The sequence below is a fragment of the Diceros bicornis genome, chromosome 19 (genome assembly GCF_020826845.1).
Source record: "Diceros bicornis minor isolate mBicDic1 chromosome 19, mDicBic1.mat.cur, whole genome shotgun sequence".
Lineage (NCBI taxonomy): Eukaryota > Metazoa > Chordata > Mammalia > Perissodactyla > Rhinocerotidae > Diceros > Diceros bicornis.
The window spans coordinates 11,393,449-11,414,886 of NC_080758.1; the positions used below are offsets into that span (position 1 = coordinate 11,393,449).

General features: G+C 55.1%; 1 protein-coding gene across 3 annotated transcripts in view; it reads right to left on the reverse strand.

Moving 5' to 3' along the window:
* BCAS4 (breast carcinoma amplified sequence 4) overlaps nt 1-21,438 on the reverse strand; it is a 58,161-nt gene that overhangs the window by 17,540 nt on the left and 19,183 nt on the right. For 2 of the 3 annotated variants that reach the window (XM_058562476.1, XM_058562475.1), the window contains 2 exons: nt 16,827-16,928; nt 9,360-9,494 (listed from right to left, as the gene is read on the reverse strand). In XM_058562476.1, coding sequence (XP_058418459.1) covers nt 9,360-9,494; nt 16,827-16,928 — 237 coding nt within the window. The remainder of the gene's footprint in view (nt 1-9,359; nt 9,495-16,826; nt 16,929-21,438) is intronic. The other variant, XM_058562477.1, reaches the window with a different exon arrangement.

A 21,438-nucleotide genomic window follows, 5' to 3' on the forward strand; every position in this document is an offset into this window, starting at 1 on the left:
CTCACCACATCCCTCCAGAACCTGCGATGGCTGATCGCAGCTGCCCACCCTCTGCCCGGCCCACCTCGCTCAGGAACGCCCTGCGACCCAGCGCCAACCTGGTGCCACACATCGGGCCACACAGTCCCCTCCCAAAGTCCTTTCCTCTCTAGGTCAGTGGCTCCCCTGACCTCTGTTCTCTCCCTTTCTGTCATGTGGGGAAGTCAGAAGCACGCAGCCCTCCTCAGAACCACCTGCTGAGGGCACCTGCCTGGAGGGTTACTTTCCGGGAGACCCAGAGCTCAGGCAGGGGCCCAGCGTCATTTCTCCATCCATGGGTGCCCAATTCACAGCTGTTATTGCTAACAGCTCCCACGTACCAAGCCTCACTACACACTAAGCGTGTCACTGCGGGACCCCCTCTGGGTGCACTTATGTCCGACGAGGACACCAGGGCTCCAAGGGAGGCAGTGGGCGTCCACGGTGCCGCCTAGCCAGTGGACGCAGAGCCAGCCCTGATGGCCCCTCCACTCCACACAGGTGGGAGGCCCACACAGGCCCACAGCCTTTCTCCTTCCATCTGAGGAGTGGGGGGTCCCGGTGAGACCCGGAGGGGAGCGGAAGAGATGCGGGGGGGGATGAACAAGTTGGGGGGTAGGAGAGGCTTTGTGATTGTGTGTGAGGCACACAGAGACAGAGACACAGACAGAGACCCAGAGACAGGCAGACACACGAGACAGAGACACAGAGACTGACGGGCTAAGATCTGCACACGGCAGGACCACAGCCAGTGTAGCCCCCAGGGTGTCAGATGAACCCGTGGCCCCTGGTGGGGAGAGAGTGGAAGGGGTGGGGCTCGGAGGGGGACCCAAGATGCCTGGTGCCTGTCCCCTAACGACCCAGCGTCACCTGGGACAAGTCCTCGGGCAGGGCCTCTGCTGCAGAGCCCCACTCCCAAGCCGCCACCTCAGCCAGGCTGGCTGTGTCCTCGTGTGGGCGGGGGCGGCTGGCCCAGGGGACAGTGGCTCAGGGAAGAGCAAGCTGCCCTGTTCAGTTCCCACTGGTGGGATGGGCGGGGGGCTCCGCACAAACACGTCGGGGAGCGGGGTGGAACCATCAGTCCTGCAAAAGGGAGGTTTCTAGAAAACGAATCCCAGGAGCCCATGCTCACCGAGCACCTGCTGGGTGCTTGGACCCTGCTTACTGAGTGCCCCACACAGACCCGGGATCCTGGAGGCGGCGTGGAGCTCAGGAGTCAGACAGCGTGTGTGTTGGGGGGGGCATCCAGGCTGCTCCTCTTCCCTCCTCTGGCCAACTGTGGGCAAGCAACTCCGACTCCAGGGAGGTGCCTGGGTTGCTCTTCTACAAAACGGGGCCAGTGATGCTGCTAAACATCCTACAATGCACAGGACAGCGCCACAAGAGAGAACCATCTGGCCCCGAATGTCAATAATGCTGAGGTCGTGAACCCCTGGTCTGAGCCCATGCTCTCAACTACCCCGATCCGAAGGTGCAGGAGTTTGGTCTACACCTGTGTCAGGGGGCAGGGAGCATGCATTATGATATGGGGAACTGAGAGGGCAGAATCTCTCCATGAAGGGTGACCTTGAGGGTGACACTCTGGTTAGAAAAGAGGGTGTTGGAAGCTGCATCTGTCAACAACTCACATAAGACTGAGAAAATATTGCACATCTGGCTCAGGAAGTAGGGGCACCTGATGGAGAGTATTTGGGGGGTAGGGGCCACCACCAACCACCTCCCTTGGCACTGCACCCAGAGAGAACCCCTTTTTGGCAAAGGTCAACCCCTGGGCCTTTGCACCCCTCATATCCCAAGTGATGTCCCCCCACCTAGGAGACTCAAATGGCCAGGCTGGGTGGGGATAGGCACATGCCCCACCCATGGGGTTCACCTCCTGGGCTCTGTGGGTGCTGCCCAGTTGCCACCACACAGGCCCTGGGGACCGGGAACCATCTGGCCAGAGTGAGCTGTCCGAGGTCACAGGTCCCACTTCCCGACCACCCCTGGTGGGCCCAGAACAGCTGCTGAGATGCTAGGGGTCTGGGGCAAAGGCTGGGTGGGGACCCAGCCACAGGAGCCTCGGACAGGACGAGAGCCGGCAGGGTCTGCAGCTCAGTGAGGCCAACCCTGCTGGCTCAGCACGGCCTCCAGTTCTCGAGGCCGCGCCCCTCTGCTATTATAGCGGCCCCTCTCCCTGTCCCTCAATAAGCAGGCACCGAACCCGCACCCAGGCCAGGCTCCGCAGCGGGCACTAATTCACCGCAGACCCTTGCCAGGGCACAGACGGAGGCCTGTGGGCCAACAGGCCCCCTGAGATTTCTCTGAGCCTCTCAGATTTGTTTTCAAAATCAATTAATTTCACATAGAAATCTGTATCCTCGACCTCTCTCCTTTAAAAAAAGACAAGGTCAGGCCACTGGGAGCCTTTATTCCTGGCTGGAGTTGAGGGCACCCGCCTCTTCAGTTGGCCACAGTCCCCACCTGGCCCCTTTGCATCACACAGGGCCCCACCTGATGCCACCTCTTGAATTTTGACCCCTGGGGCGCTCCCGCACGGGCTGCAAACAGCCCACCCAAAATAAAAACCTCTCCTATATTGAAAAGAACTTCCTCCTCACTCACCCTCAAAATCTCAACAAGAAGCAATGCTTAAAAAAAATCTGTTTCCCAAAGCAGCCTGCCAGGAGCCCTCTGTCCCTCCCTAGCGCACATGCCACCAACTATGTGGAGTCCAACAAATGCCTTGACCTGCTGAGTGACTCACTGACAGCGTTTGGTGGGGGGCTGGGGACCAAGCGCCACTCGGCCCACCACTGTCGCGCTAATATTTGCCATCTGCTCATGGTGCATTTTACCGCAAGGGACGACGGGGGCAGAAGGAGAACGAGGCCGGTTCAGGGCCGGAGGAGGCGCACAGGATCTCGTCGCCTTCTTTGTGCTGGTGCCCTGCTCGGCCTCCCCCAGCGAGATAAAGCCCCAGCCAGGCTGGGCCTCCTTCCGGGAGCCACCCCTCCAGGGGGACTGGGCAGAGGGAGGGGAGGCCCCAGCAAGACGGAGCCTCCCTCTCTCCGGGCCGGGCGGGGTGTGGAGGGAGCTGGGGGGGCTCGGCGGGGGAGGGAAGGAGAAGCCAAGCCTGGCACTGAGGACTCCTACAGGCCAGCCCGGGCAGGGCAGCCCCGCCCACAGCCTCCATTCCCTCCAGGAAGGCCCGTGAGGCGGCCCCAACGAGGGGGGGAGAGGCAGGCAGGGAGGCTTGTCCCAGCTCTCCAGGGCCTGAAAACGCTTCCCAAGAACTCCGCCAGCAAGGGCCACGGGAGCCTTAGCGCATCCGCTGATTGACAGTCACTGAACACCTACTATGCGCTCCACCAGGAAGAAACTCAAATGCCCACACGCAGGGATGCTGCTCAGGGGCCCAGACCTCTGCTTTTTCACGAGAAGCCAGAAGTACAGATTCTTATGTGAAATTTGCTTTTAAAAATGCTGGCAACTGATTCAAATTAAATATATACATACACCAAGCCAGCAAAAGAACACGTTGGTGGGGGAGATCAGGCCCCAGGATCTCCAGTTCGCAACCTCAGCAGTGGAGGCTGTGGTCCCCAACCTCAGGAAGATCTCAGAGGGAGGGGAGAGACACACTGAACAAGCTCAAAGCTGGATCAAACCCTGGCTCTGCCGCTTATGCTGTGAGACCCTGGGCAAGCGAATAGCCCTCTCTGGGCCTCAGGTCCCTTACTCTGAACTGGAATAATAACATTTACCTCTGGGGTTGTTATGGGAGGTTGAGACAAGGCACAGAAAGCCCTTCATGTACGTGCTCAATACAGTAGTTGGAGGAATAGCAGATCCTCACTAAAACTGCTGGCTGTCAGTGATGCTGCTGCCAAAAGCCGAAGGAGTCCTGCTGGGGCGGGGGCCTCCAAAGGGATGGAGCCTGTGGGGTACAGGCCATCAGCCTAAAATCTGGGGCTAGGGAGAGTGCCGGGGCAGCCCACAGGTGCAACAGATGTTTCCCACAGTGTTTAACATTTAGAAAAATTAGTTGCTGACTTTTAGACATTAGAAGGTTTATATAAGACTCCAGATGTCCAGCTTTCTCCCCAAAATAGGAAAATCTGGCCACATCTGGCCCCCATTTCTGCAAGGCTGCTGCTGGACCATCTCCACCCCCTTAGATGAGGCCTGGGCTCGGCAATTCGCCACGGGCCCTTACACTCCTTACCGTGTCACACTTGGCAGACGCACTCATTTACCTCACCTGATCACCCCGTGGGCATTTGTAGGGTGAGCAGGTCCAGGCCAGGCGGCAATCCACTCGGCAGCCCAGCTCCGTGTGGGCGTCAGGACGCGGCCCCACCTGGTTTTGCTATCAGCCAAAGGGCCCTCCTTGGAAAGCACCAGCCTCCCATCCATCGGAAAATTAATCAAAATGACACCTCGTGAACAAGATGTTTTGGCTCGGCAGAAAACAAACAGCGGTTTACAACGAATTAGCGAGGCTGCTCCGCGCCTCCGGGCACAGGCGCCACGGGGAGGGCCTGGCGCGGTCGGCAGAACACCCAGGGTGGCCACCAGGCCGTAACACGGGACAGCCAATGGGGTCCCCACGTCCCCCCCAGGCCCGCGGGCTGTGCGACTCCGCTCCATCCCCACTTTCGCTTCCGCACCCGCCTGCACCGGAATCCAGATGTGCGGGGCCGCCCCTCGGGAGGGTCTCTGGGCCAGACAACAGGAGATGCTCCAAGCGAAGCAAACTGACCAAGTCACTCCCCTGCCACGAACCCTCCATGGCTCCCCACTGCCCTCAGAGGGGTGCTCAACTGCCAATCCGGCCCTGACCCGTCTCCCTCCACTCTCCCCCAGCTCACAAGGCCAGCCCCCGCTGGGCTGCCTGCTAGTCCTCAAGCGCCAGCCCTCCCGCCTCACAGCCTCTGTGCCTGCAGGTCCCTCTGCTGGGGGCACCCTTTCTCCCGGCTTCAGACTGCTCTTCCCCAACACCCAGCTCTTGGCTTACATGGCGCTTCCTCAGAGGCCATCCCTGACGCCCTCAGGGCAAGCCAGGCCCCCTTTAGAAATGACTATCTGGAATTTTCTTAGGATTTGGTCACTGTCTGTATTCTCCCACTAGATACAAGCTTCCTGAGGGGAGAGATCACAGCTCTCTTCCAAGGCACTATGGGATAGAGTTAAGAGAGTTTATATCCTGATGCCCAGCTATGTGACCTTGGGTAAGTTACTTAACCTCTCTGTGCCTCAGTATGCTCATCTGTAAAATGGAGATAAAAACAGCACCTCCCTCGTGGGGTGCTGACAAGCTGAGAACAGTGTCTGGCCCCACACAGCTGGCTCTATGTCACCACCACCACGATACTTGCTCAGCTCTGAGTGATTGGGCAATCCGTCCTGGACCACTCCATGATTTGCAGGCAAAGCCGGCTCTTCAGACCTGCTTCTGAGGGTTCTGGAGTCTTTCTCTTCCTTTTTATTCCCACTGCTTTAATGGAGGTCTTCATCATTTTGCATCAAATCCAAACCAGTTTTCTAGCAAGCAGAGCCTTCCATGGTTGTGCCCACGTCAGCTAACAACAGCTAAGCCATCAGAGGCTTACAGAGGCTAAGTGATTTGCCCAGTCACAGCTAACACATGCCAGAGACGGGGTTTAGCTACAGTGAAAAGAGCTACAGTTCTTAGTTAAATCTTGGAACAGTGTAAGAATCAATGTAAAAGTATAATCAAAAACTTTTACGTAGGACAGCAGCAAAATACGGACCTTTGCACCATGAAAATGTACACTGTAGCATGAAAACGTGTACATTTTTGTGCCTGGGCGCCAGGCTGGCCCTGTCTGCAGATGACCGCGCCAGTCTCAGGCAGCTCAAGTCAGAGGTAGAGGCCTGGGCTTCAGGAGGAGGTCATTACGACATCGTACCCCAGGTTCCCCAGCGTCCCCAGGCCTCCTCCTCCACGGCATCCCGGGGCCAGCCCACGCCACGGCTGGCACCAAGTCACATGGGCAGGGGCGGGTCTGGGTCCCTGGACCTGGGGCAGAGGGTGGGGAGACTTCTTCCCGGCCCCACTCCTGGGGGGCTGGGAGACCCTGACCCAGCTGCCCCCACCTCCCTGGGCCTCCCCACTTCATCTGCAAAGTGAAGACCAGAAGACAGGCAGGAAGGAGGCGAGGAGGGAAGGCGGGGCTGCCAAAGTTAGAAAAAACAAGGACGTGTTTTCTCCCCTGCCCCCGCTGAGAAACTCCTGTTCCAGCTGATGGAATAGCAGGGAAGGTGGAAAACACACCCCAAAAGGCCCCCGCCCAGCTCCAGGGGTGAAGGCTGAGGACCCTCCCTCCCGGGCCCCCTGAGGGGGTCCCCACTCCTCCCCTGATGCCAGGACGGCCATGCGGGGCCGCGATGGGCGGCCTCTTTCCTTTGGGAGCTGAGCTCCCAGGGGAGCGGTGTGGCTCACCCCACGGGGACAGGACCCCTAGCCAGCATCCCCATGGGGCCCAGCGAGGCCCAAGAGCCCTGCCCACACCAGCTGCCCCTCCACGGGACCCTCAGAGGCCGGGGGGGGCGGGCGGGGCAGGAGGTGGAATCCGGGGTTGTGGGAGAGGCTTCTCCCTGAGGGACGGAGCAGGGCCCGGTGTGGACTCAGGCGACGGCAGCGGTCCCTGAGCAGAGTGTCCACCCCGGCAGGCGCTGAGGGAACTGACTCCACACAGCGTGAGATCCTGGCTTTAGGGGAAACCCCGATGGAAGGAACAGAACCATCGGGTGTTCTGCCTGGACCCGCCCTAGACGGCATTCCAGGGGTGGCACTGGGCACTGAGAGACGCTGGTGGCCAGGTGGTGCAGCGCACCGGCTCTGCGCCCAGGCCTCGCAGGGTCGGCTCCCAGCCCCACCGCTTTCTGGGTGGCAAGCAATTCGACCCCTCGCTGCCTCAGTTTCCTCACCTGTAAAATAGGGACAAGGACCAGACCCGCCTCACAAGGCGGACGTGAGGTGCAGTCAGGCCCCAACACAAGCTGTGACGACCATTATTGTAGAAGGGCCCCTCCAGCTCGCACCCTGGAAACCCTGGGTCTGCACACATGTGTACGCACACTCCCCTGCCCGTCTACCCCAGACAAAGCCCTCCCGGGACCAAGATCAACATGCCAGGGTGGCCGAATGACTCACCACCCAAGCTGGGACACGTTTCCTGGAACAAGTCACCACAGGTAGGCCTGGGGGCCCCGTCTGAAGAGATGAGGATGCAAGTCCCAGCACGCCCGGCCACACCCCGGGGGACCCCGCAGCAGGAGTGGGCAGGGGACCCCACTTCCAGAGCCCCGTGGGCCTGCGTTCCAACCCAGCGCTGACCTCAGATACGTGACTCCCTCTCTAAGCCGTGGTCTCCGCCTCTAAATGGGGACACCAGCGCCGATCACACGGGGACGACCGTGCGGATTCCAGAAAAATACCCTAAAGTACAGAGACAAGGCCCACCAGGCCCCACTGTTGCAACACTTGCTGCAGGCCACGGGCGGCCACGGGCAGCCACGGTCCTCCGATGGTCCTCCCCAGTGTGCTTCTAAGCCATCGGTGGGCAGAGCACTGTGTGACTGGGGTCTCCTGGTCACCCAGGAACAGTCACCATAACCAGAGGGAGAGGAGGACAGAAGGAGCAGCTCCTGACTTCTCTGTTGCTGGAAGGCAGAGGGAGTGCCTCTGTCTGCAGAGGGGGCAATCTCAGAGGGCTTCTTAGAGGAGGTGGCATTAACTTGGGCTCTGAAGGATCAATAGGAGTTTCTAGACCATGAGATCTATGAGCCCACTGTCTAGCCGTTACTGGCCGTGGGCAAGTCACTCAGCTGGAGGCAGGCAGGTGAGTACATGCCTTGGGCGGGTGTAAGATGAGATGGAGCAGTGGGGTCCCGGCAGGGACTGACGAGTGAAAGCCCAGCCAGGCAGCCTGAGTCACATTGTTTACATAACACTGCTTGGCCAAACAGAATGAGCTCACATGAGCCAAATTCTGCCAATGGACTGCAAGACTACAACCCCTGAAACCTTCCAAACTTCCATCTCCTCACCTGTCGGGCCGGCAGAACGTTAATACCAGACACACACGATGGCTGGGAAAGGGCAACGAATGCCTAAGGCCGTGTGGGCACATCATCTACACTCAACAAACGAGACTTTGTGATAACACGAAGTGGAGACATGGGGCAGAGGGAACAGAGCGGGGACGCACAGGCAGAGCCCAGGGAACAGTGAGAAACCCTGCTGGGGGCAGGACAGGGCGGCCAGCCAGGCAGACACCTTTCCTGTGAAGGGCAAAGCCCTGGAGACGGGCCCACTGCGGCTCCAACCCAGCCCTGTCATACCAGGCTGTGTGGCCTCGGGCAAGTCCCTTCAGCTCCCTGAGCCTCAGTCTCCTTGTCTGTAATATGGGAGGATGACAAAGTACCTTCCTCCCAAGACTGGGGTGGAATTAGAGGCCACATCAAACCACACGTAAAGCCCTGAGAACAGACCTAAGGGAAACCAGGATTATAACTATGGAATACGGCGTGGGGCGGGGCTTCTCAAAGTCAGCACACTGACATTTAGAGCAAGATGATTCTCTGCTGTGGGGACTGTCCTGTACACTGTAGGGTACATGATGTTTACCAGCATCCCTGGTTTCTACCCACTAGATGCCAATAGCATCCTCACCTCCAGCTGACAACCGAAATGTCCCCAGACATTGCCCAGTGTCCCCTGGAGCAGGGGATCAGCAGACGGTAAGTTAGAAAGACAGACGTGTCTGGCCTCAGTTTTTCCATCAGTAAAAGGGACACAATGATCCTTTCTTCCTTAGGGCGTCGCAGGGAGGGTCCCAGGAAAGCAGAGGCATGGTAGGGAGAGGCCTTTGCAAGTCGCAAAGGGCCACATGCAGGCTGGACACCCCTCCACCATCCCCGGCCCCTCTGGTCAGCTCAAGGCTGACTTGCGCCTTGGGAAGGGGGACACGGCTTGAATTGTGGATGTCACCTTGAGCATGTCCCTAGGTGTGCATGGATGGGACAGGAGGGCAGGGGCTGTTTCTGCTCCCGACAGTAACCCCAGATGGACCACAGTGCTCAGCAAACAGCAGGCGCTCAATAAATGGTGGATAAATAAGTGAGCAGTCACAGCACTGATGCTCGAAGCTCAAGGCAAGCAGAGGCACCAGAGGGAGGGACGTAGACACCCAGCCACCTGGGCCAGCCGCCCTTGGCGGCCAGACACCGTTTCCTGTCTGCAGGAGCGAGCCGTGCCCTCTGAACTCCCGTTTCCTGAGCCCCCTCCCCCTGCGGGCTCTGCAAGGAGGCGGGAGTGGGGAGATACTCACGTTCCTGAAGGAGGGGAGCCCCGCGGAGCCCAGCCACCTCCGCAGGGTCTGCGTGAAGGCCCCGTGGTCTCGCTCGGCCTGAAACACGTGGGCTTCCAGGAGGGAGACGTGGCGCCCCACCATCCTGACGAAGGCCTGGGGAGAGAGGGGCCAGGATGCCGCATCCGCCCGGACTGGAGCAGTCCTGGCTGCGCTCCCTCGGCGGAGACGCCAGCCCCTCCACCACAGCCCCCAGCCTCCCATTCACCCTGGAGGGGCCAGGCAGGGCCTGCTGAGCCGAGGCACCTTCAGAAACCCTGACAGCACAGTAACAGCTCCCACTGGGGCCGGGCCTGGCTGAGCCTCTCCTGCATCCTCTCACCCTCTCCCCACCGGGACCCAGAAGAGGGAAACTGAGGCTCAGAGAGGTTGGGTCACCTGCCCAAACTCACACAGCCAGGAAGGGGCAGTGAAGGGACTCAGGTGCACATCCCTCAGACTGCAAAGCCTTCTTTATTAAAAATGCCAAAATGCTCACTTTAACAGTGGGTGGATATCGGGGAGTCTCAAACTCAGAAGCTGTCAAGGGGCAGGCAGGTGACAAGCAGGTGAGGAGGGCTAAGGGGGGTGATGGGAATGCTGGTCCAGGCCCACAGGGGACCCTGAGCTCCTGGCCTCTGTGCAAAACTTCCAGTTTCAAAAAAAAAAAAGAGAGCTCTGGGGTCAGACTCTGGATTAGAATCCAGGTTCTACCGCTCACCAGTTGTGTGCCTTTCGGCAAGTCACTTAATTTCTATTAGCCTTGATTTCCTCATCTGTAAAATGGGAATGATAACAGTACCAACCTTGCTAAGCAGTTAAGTGCTTAGCATGTATTAGAGCTCAATAAATGTCAGATAATATCATTTTAATTTTTTTTTTATTTATTTTACTTTTTTTCCCCCAAAGCCCCAGTAGATAGTTGTATGTCATAGTTGCACATCCTTCTAGTTGCTGTATGTGGGACGCGGCCTCATCGTGGCCGGAGAAGCGGTGCGTCGGTGCCCACCCGGGATCCGAACTCGGGCCGCCAGCAGTGGAGCGCGCGCACTTAACCGCAACGGGGCCGGCCCAGATAATATCATTTTAAAAGAAAGAAAAGGGCAGATTTTATGAAAAGTGTCCCAGTTTTTATCAAGATTACCAATAAATTCACAATTTTACAGGACACTGGGCAAGCCCGGTAAAACTCAACCCACTCATTTGTGACCTGTGGTGTGTATCTCTTCACGCCTTTCTCTACACTTGGTACACGTGTGTATCTGTGTTTACATGCGTGCCTGCGTGTGCCTGTTTATACATGCACGTGTTTGCATGCATGTATTTAAGTGTGTGTGCGTGTTTGTGTGTGTACATGGCTAAGGCCTCCAAAGGTAGCCACTCCAGTGCCGTCTCAGACCAGCCCCACCTCTGTGGGCCTCCCTCATTCCAATAGGAAAACGGAAGAGATTTTCTTGCACCAGGCAGAGGAAGGAAGACACCTCAGTGCAGGGCTCCATGAGGGAGCCTCCCTTCACTAGAATGAAACCCATGGTCCCCCCATGGCTGCAAGGCCACCACCATCCAGCCCTCCCCCATCTCTGCCCCACATACCAGCTGCACTGGCCTCCCTTCAGTTCCTTGAAAGTGCAGGCCTCACTCTCCACAGGACCTTTGCACCAGCTCTCTCCATGCCAGCAGGGCCCTTCTCTCTGTTCTTGATGGGGTGAATGCTGCTTGTCTTTCAGGCCGTGGATTGACTGGCCCCTCCACAGAAAGGCCTTCCCTGACCACCTGATCTAACACAGCCCCCGAGTCACTGTGGAGCCACCCAGTTTCCCTGCTGTCTTAGCTCTCCTTGCCCTCTGAAATTCTTGTCTACTTATTCACGGTCCACCTCCCTCTAGAATGTAAGTTCTGAAGGAGCAGATGCTGAGTCAGCGTTTTCACAAGGCCAAGACCAGAGCCTGGTCAGCTGGAAGGGGCTCAGCTGGATGGCAAATGCACGAATGCATGCATGCACGCACGCATGAATGAATGAACGCACGCATGAATGAATGCATGCTTGCACGCATGAATGAATGAACCCACGCATGAATGAATGCACACATGCACGCATGAATGAAAGCATGCATCCTTAGCAAAAAGACACAGGATGAACCCAAGATGGCGGCATTGTTGTGCTGTGGCTGCCCGAGGCTCTGGCAGGGGCAGAGTTGAAAGGCTGAATAAGCCACATCAGATGTGTGCTGGGGGGGCTCGGTGGGGGACACGGAGCCCCGGGCGGGGCAGTGTCCCCTGACCAGGGCTCCGCCTCCACATTCAGAGGCCTCGCTCGGCCAGCACATCTGGTTGTAAAACACAGAAGAAAGTCCCGCAGTCCCGGCCGCCAGCCGATTCCAATTTTCCGCTCCCTGCGTTACTGTTACTACCAAGCTGGTGGGGAGTGTGAGGCGACGCGGAGGAATGCGGCTCACGAGGTCGGAGCTGCCTCCAGCAGGCCTGCTCGCCAGGGCCCCGGCCAAGCCGCAGCCAGGGGGAGGCCGCAACCCGGGCCAGGGAGATGGGAACACACACACACACACACACACACACACACACGCACGCGCGCACACGCACACACGCACACACGCACACGCACAGATGAGGGCTGGGGGCACAGAAAGAGGGCGACGGCCAACCGTCACCACCTGGGGGCTGGGTGTCGGGAGGATGGGTGACTTCTGTATATTTTTCTCTACAATGAAAATGTGTTACTTTTATTATCAGGAAGGAGGGAAGGAAGGGAGGGAGGAAAGAGAGAGGAAAGCCCCATTGTTTTAAAATACATTTGTAAGTACGAGGTATTTGAACACTTCCGGCAAAAGGCCCCCCAGCGTCAGAGCGCCGGTCCAGGAGTGCCAGCATTCAGCACTGAGGAGCGCCCAGGAGCACAGACTTCAACCCAGCTCCACCGCTTCCCAGCTGCGTGACCTTGGGCAAATCGCTTCACCGCTCTGTGCCTCAGCTGCGTTTTCTGTAAAATGGGACTAATGAGGGGACCTTCCTCCTGGAGCGGCTGTGAGGGTGCACTGGGTTCTTCCGAGTACAGCACTTAGAGTCCCCGCTCACAGCAGGTGCTCAGTAAATGTTTGTTTTTATTATTAACACTGAGAAAGGGCCAAGTTCTAGCCTGAAAACTCACCCTACGGATCCCAAGCCCCCACCTGGGGTAGCACTGAACTGAGAGCAGGGTGGTCTTGGGCTCCTCGGAAGCCCCTGGCACTTCAGGCACCCTGGGGCCCCAGCCGGCGGGGCAGAATGGCAAGCATCCATGCAGACAGTCTGCCTCTCGGCCTGTGGGCAACAACCACCACGTCCTCACTGAGTGCCCAACCGTGCCAGGCGCCGGCCCCACACCCTCCCGACAACTCTGGGGGGACGGACGACACATTCCCAGTTTATAGAGGAGGAAACAGACTCTAAGAGGGTAGAGAGTTACCCAAGGGGCAGATCTGACACCCAGGCTGTCTGGCCCTGGAGTCCATCTGTCCCAGGACAACGTTAGGTTCTCGTCAGGTCCTTAGTTTTATTGTTCTAACGTCACGTAGTGGGAAACGTGTATTCTCCCATTGGTCTCAGAATCCATGATCCTCTTGGACTAGCTTAGTTTTTCCTCCTTTTAATAGAGACCAGTTACAGAGAAATCTCTCTCTACTCTAAGAAAAGCAACAGCCCTGGGGCATTGATACAAGGTAAATGCCACTCAGCCTCAATGTTGGGGAGACTCTGGGGCAGAGTGGGGACTGTGGCAGGCTGCAGATTCGTACCCCACCAAAGGGGATAGTTGTTGGAAGTAATGGGCGAGGGGTCCTTGGGGTTGGTCTTTTAATGCCAGCCCACCTGGCCAGCATAGTCCTGGATCCTGTTGGCATCTGAGTTAGTAATCTCCGTCTAAAACTTATAGTAATTGCTGGTGGAAGTGTAAAATGGTGTAGTCGCTTTAGAAAATAGTTTGGCAGTTCCCAAAAAGAGTTACCGTATGATCCAGCAATTCGACTCCTAGGGATTACTCAAGAGAAATGAAGACATACACCCCCACAGAAACCATAAGCGTTCACAGCAGCATTATTCATGATAGGCAAAAAGTGGAAACAACCCAAATGTCCATCAACTGATGAATGGATAACAAAATGCGGTATATCCATCCATACAATAGAATATTATTCAGCCATAAAAAGAAATGAAATTCTGACACGTGCTGCAAAATGGATGAACCTTGAAAACATTATGCTAAGCGAAATAAACCAGACACGACAGGCCACATTTTGTACAACTCCATTCATATGAAATGTCCAGAATAGGTAAATCCATAGAGTCAGAAAACAGATTAGTGGTTGCCAAGAGCTGGGGGGTGGATGGTGTTTCATTTAAAGGGTCAAAAAATGTTCCAGAATTTGGGGCCGGCCTGGTGGCACAAGTGGTTAAGTGTGCATGCTCTGCTGCGGCGGCCCAGGGTTTGCCGGTTCGGATCCCGGGCGTGCACGAACACACCGCTTGGCAAGCCATGCTGTGGCGGCATCCCATATAAAGTGGAGGAAGATGGGCATGGATGTTGTCCCAGGGCCAGTCTTCCTCAGCAAAAAGAGGAGGATTGGCCGATGTTAGCTCAGGGCCGATCTTCCTCACAAAAAAAAAAAAGTTCTGGAATTAGACAGTGGTGATGATGACTGTACAACCTTGTAAATATACTAAGAACCTCTGAGTGGAACACTTCAAACAGAATCATTTTGGACTTTCTCAGGGGGAAAAAATATATAGTAACTGTAATCCCTTTGATGGGTCCTGTCATTCGCAAAACAGGGTCCAAACTCCACGACTTGGCCCTACAAGGTCAGTCTGTGCCCAGTGCTCCAGCCTCACCTCTGACTTGATCTCTACACCCACCCACAACTGCCTGAGAGGCCTTGCTCTGTCAGCCTCCGGGCCTTTGCACAAGCTGTTCCCTCCCCAGGCTCACTCCTCCCTCTTTCAGGCCTTCGTGTAAGAGTCATTCCCCAGGAAGCTGTCTCTGTCCCAGGTCTGGTCAGCCACCCCCTTGGCAGGTGCTCACACAGCCAGGCTGTCTCATCCAGCCCGCCTCCTCATCAGTGCCCCCCACAGGCTACTAGCAGGAGACCAGGAGTCTCCCACCAGCTGTGTCCCCAGCACCCATCTCAGGGTGGCCCATAGTGAGGCTTCAACAGATGTCTGTCCAGTAAATATTGGTAAGATTTGCCTTCAAGACCCTCCCTATTCTTATTCCGTTTTGTCGCAACTGGACCAGGGGTGGGTGATACCACTGGCATCTCGTGAGTGGAGACCAGGGAAGCTGCTAAACATCCTACGATCCACAGGACAGCCCCACAACAGAGAATTTCAGGCCTAAAGCATCAATAGGACCAAGGCTGGGCTGCCCCATGCTAGAGCGTACACTCCTAACCACTAGGCTACCCTGTCTCTTCAGTGGCTTCCTATTCCTCAGGATAAAGGCCGAAATCCTGACCTTGGATCACAAGGCCTTGACAATGGGGCTCCTGCTGCCCAATTTCTCCAGCCCCGCTCTGGTCATGTCCCCGTAATCTGCCTCCCAGGATCTTTCCAGTGTCTTCATCTCCTTCCTGCTCCAGAGTTAAGATCCTTCCTGCCTCTGAGTCTCTATCTGAGCAGTGCCCTGCCCACACCTCCCACCCCACACCGCTCCTTCCACTTATCCTCCAGGAGCCTGTAGATTCCACTCCTGGGCACTCGCCTCCCCCTAAATCACCCTCAGTCACTGTGGTCAACAGAATAATGGCCCCAAAGATGTCCACATCCTCACTCCCAGGAACCTGTGAATATGTTACCTTACATGACAAAAGAAACCCTTTTTTTTTTTGCAGATGTGATTAAGGATCCTGAAATGGGGAGATGAGCCTGCATTACCCAGGTGGGCCTAACGTAATCATTGGGTCCTTACAGGAGGGAAGCAGGAGTGTCAGAGTAGGAGACTGGAAGATGCTGTGCTGTGGGCTTTGAGACGGAGGAAGAGGCCACAAGCTGAGAAATGCAGGCAGCCTCCAGAAGCCGGAACAGGCAAGGACAGGGATTCTCCCCCAGAGCCTCCAGAAGGAACCAGCTCTGCTGACAACTCAATTTTAACCTGTAAGAAGCATTCTGGACTCCTGATCTCAGGAGCTGTAAGATCATAGATGTGTGTTGTTTTAACCCACACGTTTGTGGTACTTTCTGACAGCAGCCACAGGAAACTACCACGGCAACATCTGCTGTCATGTCTCTCCTGCTGGGATATCGCCCTGGACCGTCTTTCTCACTGTGAGAGCCCGGCAGTGGCACACAGTAGGCCCTCAACAAATGTTAGTGGACTGAACGCTGAGGGAAGAACTGGGCTTGACAGCTGGGCCAGCCAAGCAAGGCAGGGGCCAGGGCTGCAGACCTTCCCATTTTATTTCCTCTTTCAAACGTGTGGAATAAAATTCAAATGAATCAGCTATTCCAAGGGCAAAGTTTTAATTATATTCCTGTCTCACTCTCTGCTGACAAGAATGTTAATTCTCTGCTAACTCCGGAGCCAAATGCCACACTCTCTTCCTCCGCAGCTCGGAGGGGCCCCGTCCCCTCTGTCCAGGTGACCACTATTAAATTACGAGCTCCTCCCAGCCTCTGGGGCTTTCCCCATGCAAGGAGCCAGGATCCCAAGCCAAGGGCCCCAGTGTGATTAAGAACTTGGGCTCCAGTGAAGGCAAGCTGAAGTCCCAGCTTCATGGGACTGTGTGATCTCAGGGAAGCGACTTAGCACTCGGAGTTTATGCTCCTCCTCTAGGAGACGGGACACTGGCTTTGCAGTGTGGCAAGGAGAAAAATGAGATACCACGCAGCTTGGCCCAGCACCCACCGGGTAAAAGATGAGTGAGATCAGTCATCAATGAGGCAATAGGGCATGGTAGGGAGTGTGGTGAGCAGGAGAGCACCTGTCTCATCTGAGGGGCAGCTGCCACCAGCTCTACAAGAATACAGCCCCGGGGTTGGAAATTTTCTACTTCTCGATTTGGGTCATCTTCACATGGGAGTTTACATATGTAAAAATTCAGTGAATTGTACATTTAAGATGTGTGCACTTTACATATTCATACCTTGAAAAATACACAGATTAAAGAACTTAAAGAAATGTGGGCCCAGGGTTATCAAAGCTTCCGAATTTCAAAAAGCAGCTTAAAATTCAGATTTTTATATAAAGCATCTCGATTTTTCAAGAGGGTACTTTATATAAATTCAGATTTGTCATATTTTTTTAAATACCATGTAAGTGTAGACCCTTTTTCATCACCACCCCCCTGCACTGGGTCTAATACTCAACACTCTCAAGGCCAGATCAGCATCTTGGAAGAGAGGACGAAAGAGCCAGAACTAGTCCACAGATCTCACAAAGAAAGCTCATTATCCTGGACACACCTCCAGCTGGTCCACTTTGGCGTAGATGCCACGCATTTCTGCCACTTTGGCCTTAAGGAATGGGATGTTTTCCTCCAAGATCTGGGATGTGTCGCTTCTGATCTGCAAGGAACAAAACACTTCATCAGGCCCTCTGCCCTGTCACTGCGTCCTCCCGCCTGCCTTGGGTCAGCCAGGGTCTGCAGAGACCTCGCTGATGGCTGAGACACCGAGCAGCATCCGGCACAGGGACAGGCCCAGGAACAACCCAGAGTCCCAGGTGGGGACCAAGCTCACCGCCTCTCGGGACCCAGACCCACCCAGGTATTATTTACCGAATCGCAAATTAATTGTTCCCCCCCAATACCCAACAATACCAGCCCCAAACTAAATATCTTCGTTTTCTAAACCACTGAAGTGGAGCAAAGGAAAAGAAACAAAATCTCTTTTCTAAACTGAAGTCGGGGTAAGTCGAGTTTTCGTTGCACTAGAATTAATAATACTAACGAGTTAATAATAACCATGAATATTCATTAATAATGTTAATGAAAACCACAGCTCTCACGTATCTAAGTGCATCCTCCAGGCAGACACTGCACTAAGCGTTTTCCGTGCACCATCTCATTTAATTTTCAATTTCTTTTGCTTGGAAGGGCCCCAAAAGCGACTATGACCTTTATGAAGCCACATCCTCCCCTTGATCACTGAAATGGGACACTTAAGCCTCTGTTCTCCTTCAGAGCTGAGGACCAAGCCTAACCCTTCAGTGTGTGCGAGAGAGATTCCATTTCCACATTATCACGTCCTCACCGTGCAGAGGCGCAGTGTGCACACTGCTCTCAGAGTCTAGGGAGCATCTGAATCCCCCGAGGGAAACCTGTCAAATGCTGATTCCCAGGCCCCTCCATGTCTGGTTTAGTTTGCATGGGGTTGGCTGGGAATCTGTGTTTTCGGCTAAGCTCCAAGGCCATGCTGGAGGCGGGGTCTGGGGACAGTCAGAGAAGCAGTGGGCACAGTAGGAGCTGGACTCAGGGCTCAGACTGGAGTTTGATTTTAGCCCTCCCCACCACAAGTTGTGTGACCTCGGGCAAGTCACCACACCTCTCTGAGCCCTTGTTGGTTTATCTGGACAGTGCAGCAACGACGATGGTCCTGGCCTCCTTGGAATGCTGGGAGGAAAGAACCTTCAGCAGAGCGTGTGTGTTTGGCACGGCGTGTGCAGGCAGCTTCTGACCCGGTCCCCAGTGACCCTCGCCCCCTGGTATTCACACCCTTGTGTGTTCTGCCACCCAGGCTGTGGGCTGGCCTAGCCACTCGCTTCTAACGAAGAGGAGCCAGCCACAGCGAGAGACGTCACTCCTGAGACTCGTGTACAGAAGACTCCATCCTGCCGGCGCTCTCTCCCCGCGACTTCTTTCTCACGTGCCCCCTTGGTTGGTAACTTTGGTGAAGCAAGTGGCCGTGGTGGAGAGGCCCATGTGGCTGGGAACTGAGGGTGGCCTCCAGTCAACAGCCGTGACGAACCGGATCCTGCCCACACCACTGACCGGGCCTGGATGCAGTCCTGCCCCGGTCGAGCCCTGTGATGACTACGGCCCTGGCCGACACCTGGATGGCAACCTTGAGCCACAGGACCCGGCCAGTCCCCACCTAGCTTCCTGACTCACAGATGCCGTCAAATAGTAAAGACTGTTTAAGTCACTAAGTTTGGGGATAATGTGTTATGCAGCAGTAACAACACAGGGTGACAACTCAGCACAAAACTGTAATTTTAAAAACGTTTTTGAAAACTCTGGGGGCCAGCCCGGTGGCGTAGCGGTTAAGTTTGCGCGCTCCGCTGCTGGCGACCCAGGTTCAGATCCTGGGCGCACACCGATGCACAGCTTGTCAGGCCATGCTGTGGCGGCATCCCATATAAAAGTGGAGGAAGATGGGCACAGATGTTAGCCCAGGGCCAGTCTTCCTCAGCAAGAAAAAGAGGAGGATTGGCATGGATGTTAGCTCAGGGCTGATCTTCCTCACAAAAAAAAAAAAAAGAAAAGAAAACTCTACCTGTTTTTCCTCCACTTCCTGCCTAAGTTCATGAAACTTCTTGTGGTTCTCCTGGAATTCTGCTCCCACCACCTTTCAGGATGACATTCCCCTCCTCGCCCTGGGTTCTCAGAAGCCGCCCCATTCCCTGCATATCTAACACCAACACCTGTGTATCTCCCTCCCGGCTCCCCTCCTCTGGTCAGGGCACTGCCACCTCCCTGGGCACCTGGCTCTGAGCCTGCTGTCCTGAGGTACACTCCCTTCCCATGCCCTGACCCCATGAGGTCAAAGGTCGGCGCTGAGAGGGTGGCATCTGGCCCCAGTCTCTACTCTGACCTCCCTGTGCCTCAGTTTCCTCTTCTGTAAAGCGAGGATCATACTAGTGTTTCTCTCAAAAGAATGCTCTGAGGATTCAACAAGATCATTGATGGCTGGATGTGGCCTACAAAGTGTTTTAGTTTTTAATTTGACTTAATTTCGAACTTTAAAATTAAACTGGGGCTCCTAGGAGAAATGGCTGATTCTAGGGCTGGGGCCGAGAAAATATGAGCCTGGAGCATCTTGCAGTGCCAGGAAGTGTTTTAAAAAAAAAAAAAACGAAGGATAGAGGATGTCAAAGGAACACAGGAACCAACCCCAAAGAGCCAAATGGCCAAAACTGGAAAAATCTGAACAAGAAAATAAATAACACAGTATTGTATTATAACCCAAATTATAAAATAAATACCCGATTCTGATAGGAACAAATGATCAAACAGGCCGTGGAAAGGGGAAAATGGCAACGTCACCGTGGAGAAACCTGACGGAGACCAACACCCCAGTGACGCCGCGTGCCCCTGACGTGATGTGACGAGAAAGCTCCTTGCCTCTGTGGATCCTCCCCAGAGAACCATAACCCCGTCCGACCTCAGGAAAACATCAGTCAAACCCAAATCGAGGGACCTTCTACCAAATACGTGACAAGAGCTCCTCAAAACTGCCGAAGTCACGAAAATCCAGACAAGAAGGAAACTGTCACAGACTGCAGGAGCCTAAGGAGACACGAGGACCTAATGCAGCGGGGCATCTCAGATGGGATCCTGGGACAGTTCAGAGCGCGGCAACGTACCAGGTTGGTTTCTTAGTTTTGACAAAGGTACCGTGCTGATGTAAGATATTAACGATGGGGGAAACTGGATGAGGGATGTATGGGAACTCTCTGAACTATCTTTGCAATTTTTCTATAAATCTAAAACTATTCCAAAATAAAATACATAAATATGGCTTAAAAATATTGAAGTGATTAAGCACGGATTTACAACTTCTCTTAAAAGTCAGCAGCTTTGGCGACACTGGGCCCCCATCTCCCCAGGCACCGAAGGCCGGGCTGAGCAGCGCTGCTCCTCCAGACGGGGCAGGAGCGCTCCAGTTTCCACAGTCGCCACCCCTCCCTAGCGCCTCACCCTGTCCAGATCCCGCCCGGCTCCCGCAGGCACCTGCATCTGTTACTCTGCATGGATAGGGAAAAGTCCTCAATATCCTGCCTTGTTTCCCCGAGGACCAGTTTCTGGAGAGACACCCATCTCTCAACAAGGCTAAACCCAGGAGAAATCGCTCTGATGCAACAAAGAGCAGATAATTCATGGCAAGGTCCGAACACAGTGCATCAAAGGCAAATCTTTTCTTTCTGTTAATTTCTAAAGAAACAAACAGGGCAAGAACAAGCGAGAATCAGGAGGGACTAGTCTTAGCAACCTACAGGAGTGAAGGGAAGGTTGCAGAGGGGAGAGACACGGAGCGCTCGCCTGCTTTCCTCTAAATCTGAAGGACCTGGAGGAAGCGAGAGGGTCTGTGGGCCGAGTGGGAAGTGTCTCTGAAGACACTTCTCCACGAGCTGAAATTGTAGGCGGTGGGGAGCTCTCCGCACCTGCCTAGAAGGCAGGGTAGCACTCGGGGGGAGAGTAGCGGGTAAGCCTTGGGGTCTGAAAGACCCTCAAACCTTTCTCTTGGTTCCCCCATGGGCTGGGAACCGTTAAGGGGAAACTTCAGGGTGCTAACACAGGCCGGGTCAAGGGGAGCCTGACACCAACATGCCACGAGCGCTCGCCATGTGCTGGGAACAGACCCCGTGTTGCAGAAACTACTTTATCTTCAACCTCATTTTATAGGTGATGAAACTGAGAAAAACAGAGCAACTCAACGAGCTGGCCCCAGGTCACAAAGCTACAAAGGGGGAGATGGAGGATTCCAGAGCAGGTTGGTCTGAGGCCACCCCCTAACACCAGAGGTCTGCAGACATGTTCTCTCGGGCCTATGCAGAGCCAGCCTGCATCACGTCTAAAAAAACCTCAACGTCACAACCAAGTTAGGTGCCAAGACCTAAAATTAAGGACATTTCCCTTGGAAACCCAGATTTATGGCTTCTTGTGAAAAATCAGAAGACCTGTTGTTCCACCTGGCAACAATCAGCTAGAGCTAAGGGACAGCTGCCCCCTTTGGTTAACCACAGTCCCCACCACCCCCTAGAGTCTCCCCAACATGGCGTCCATGGCCACTCTGTGCACTTTTCTTCTTATAGGGGAGTCAAAGGAAAGTGACACATTTTGTTTCCCACACCCAA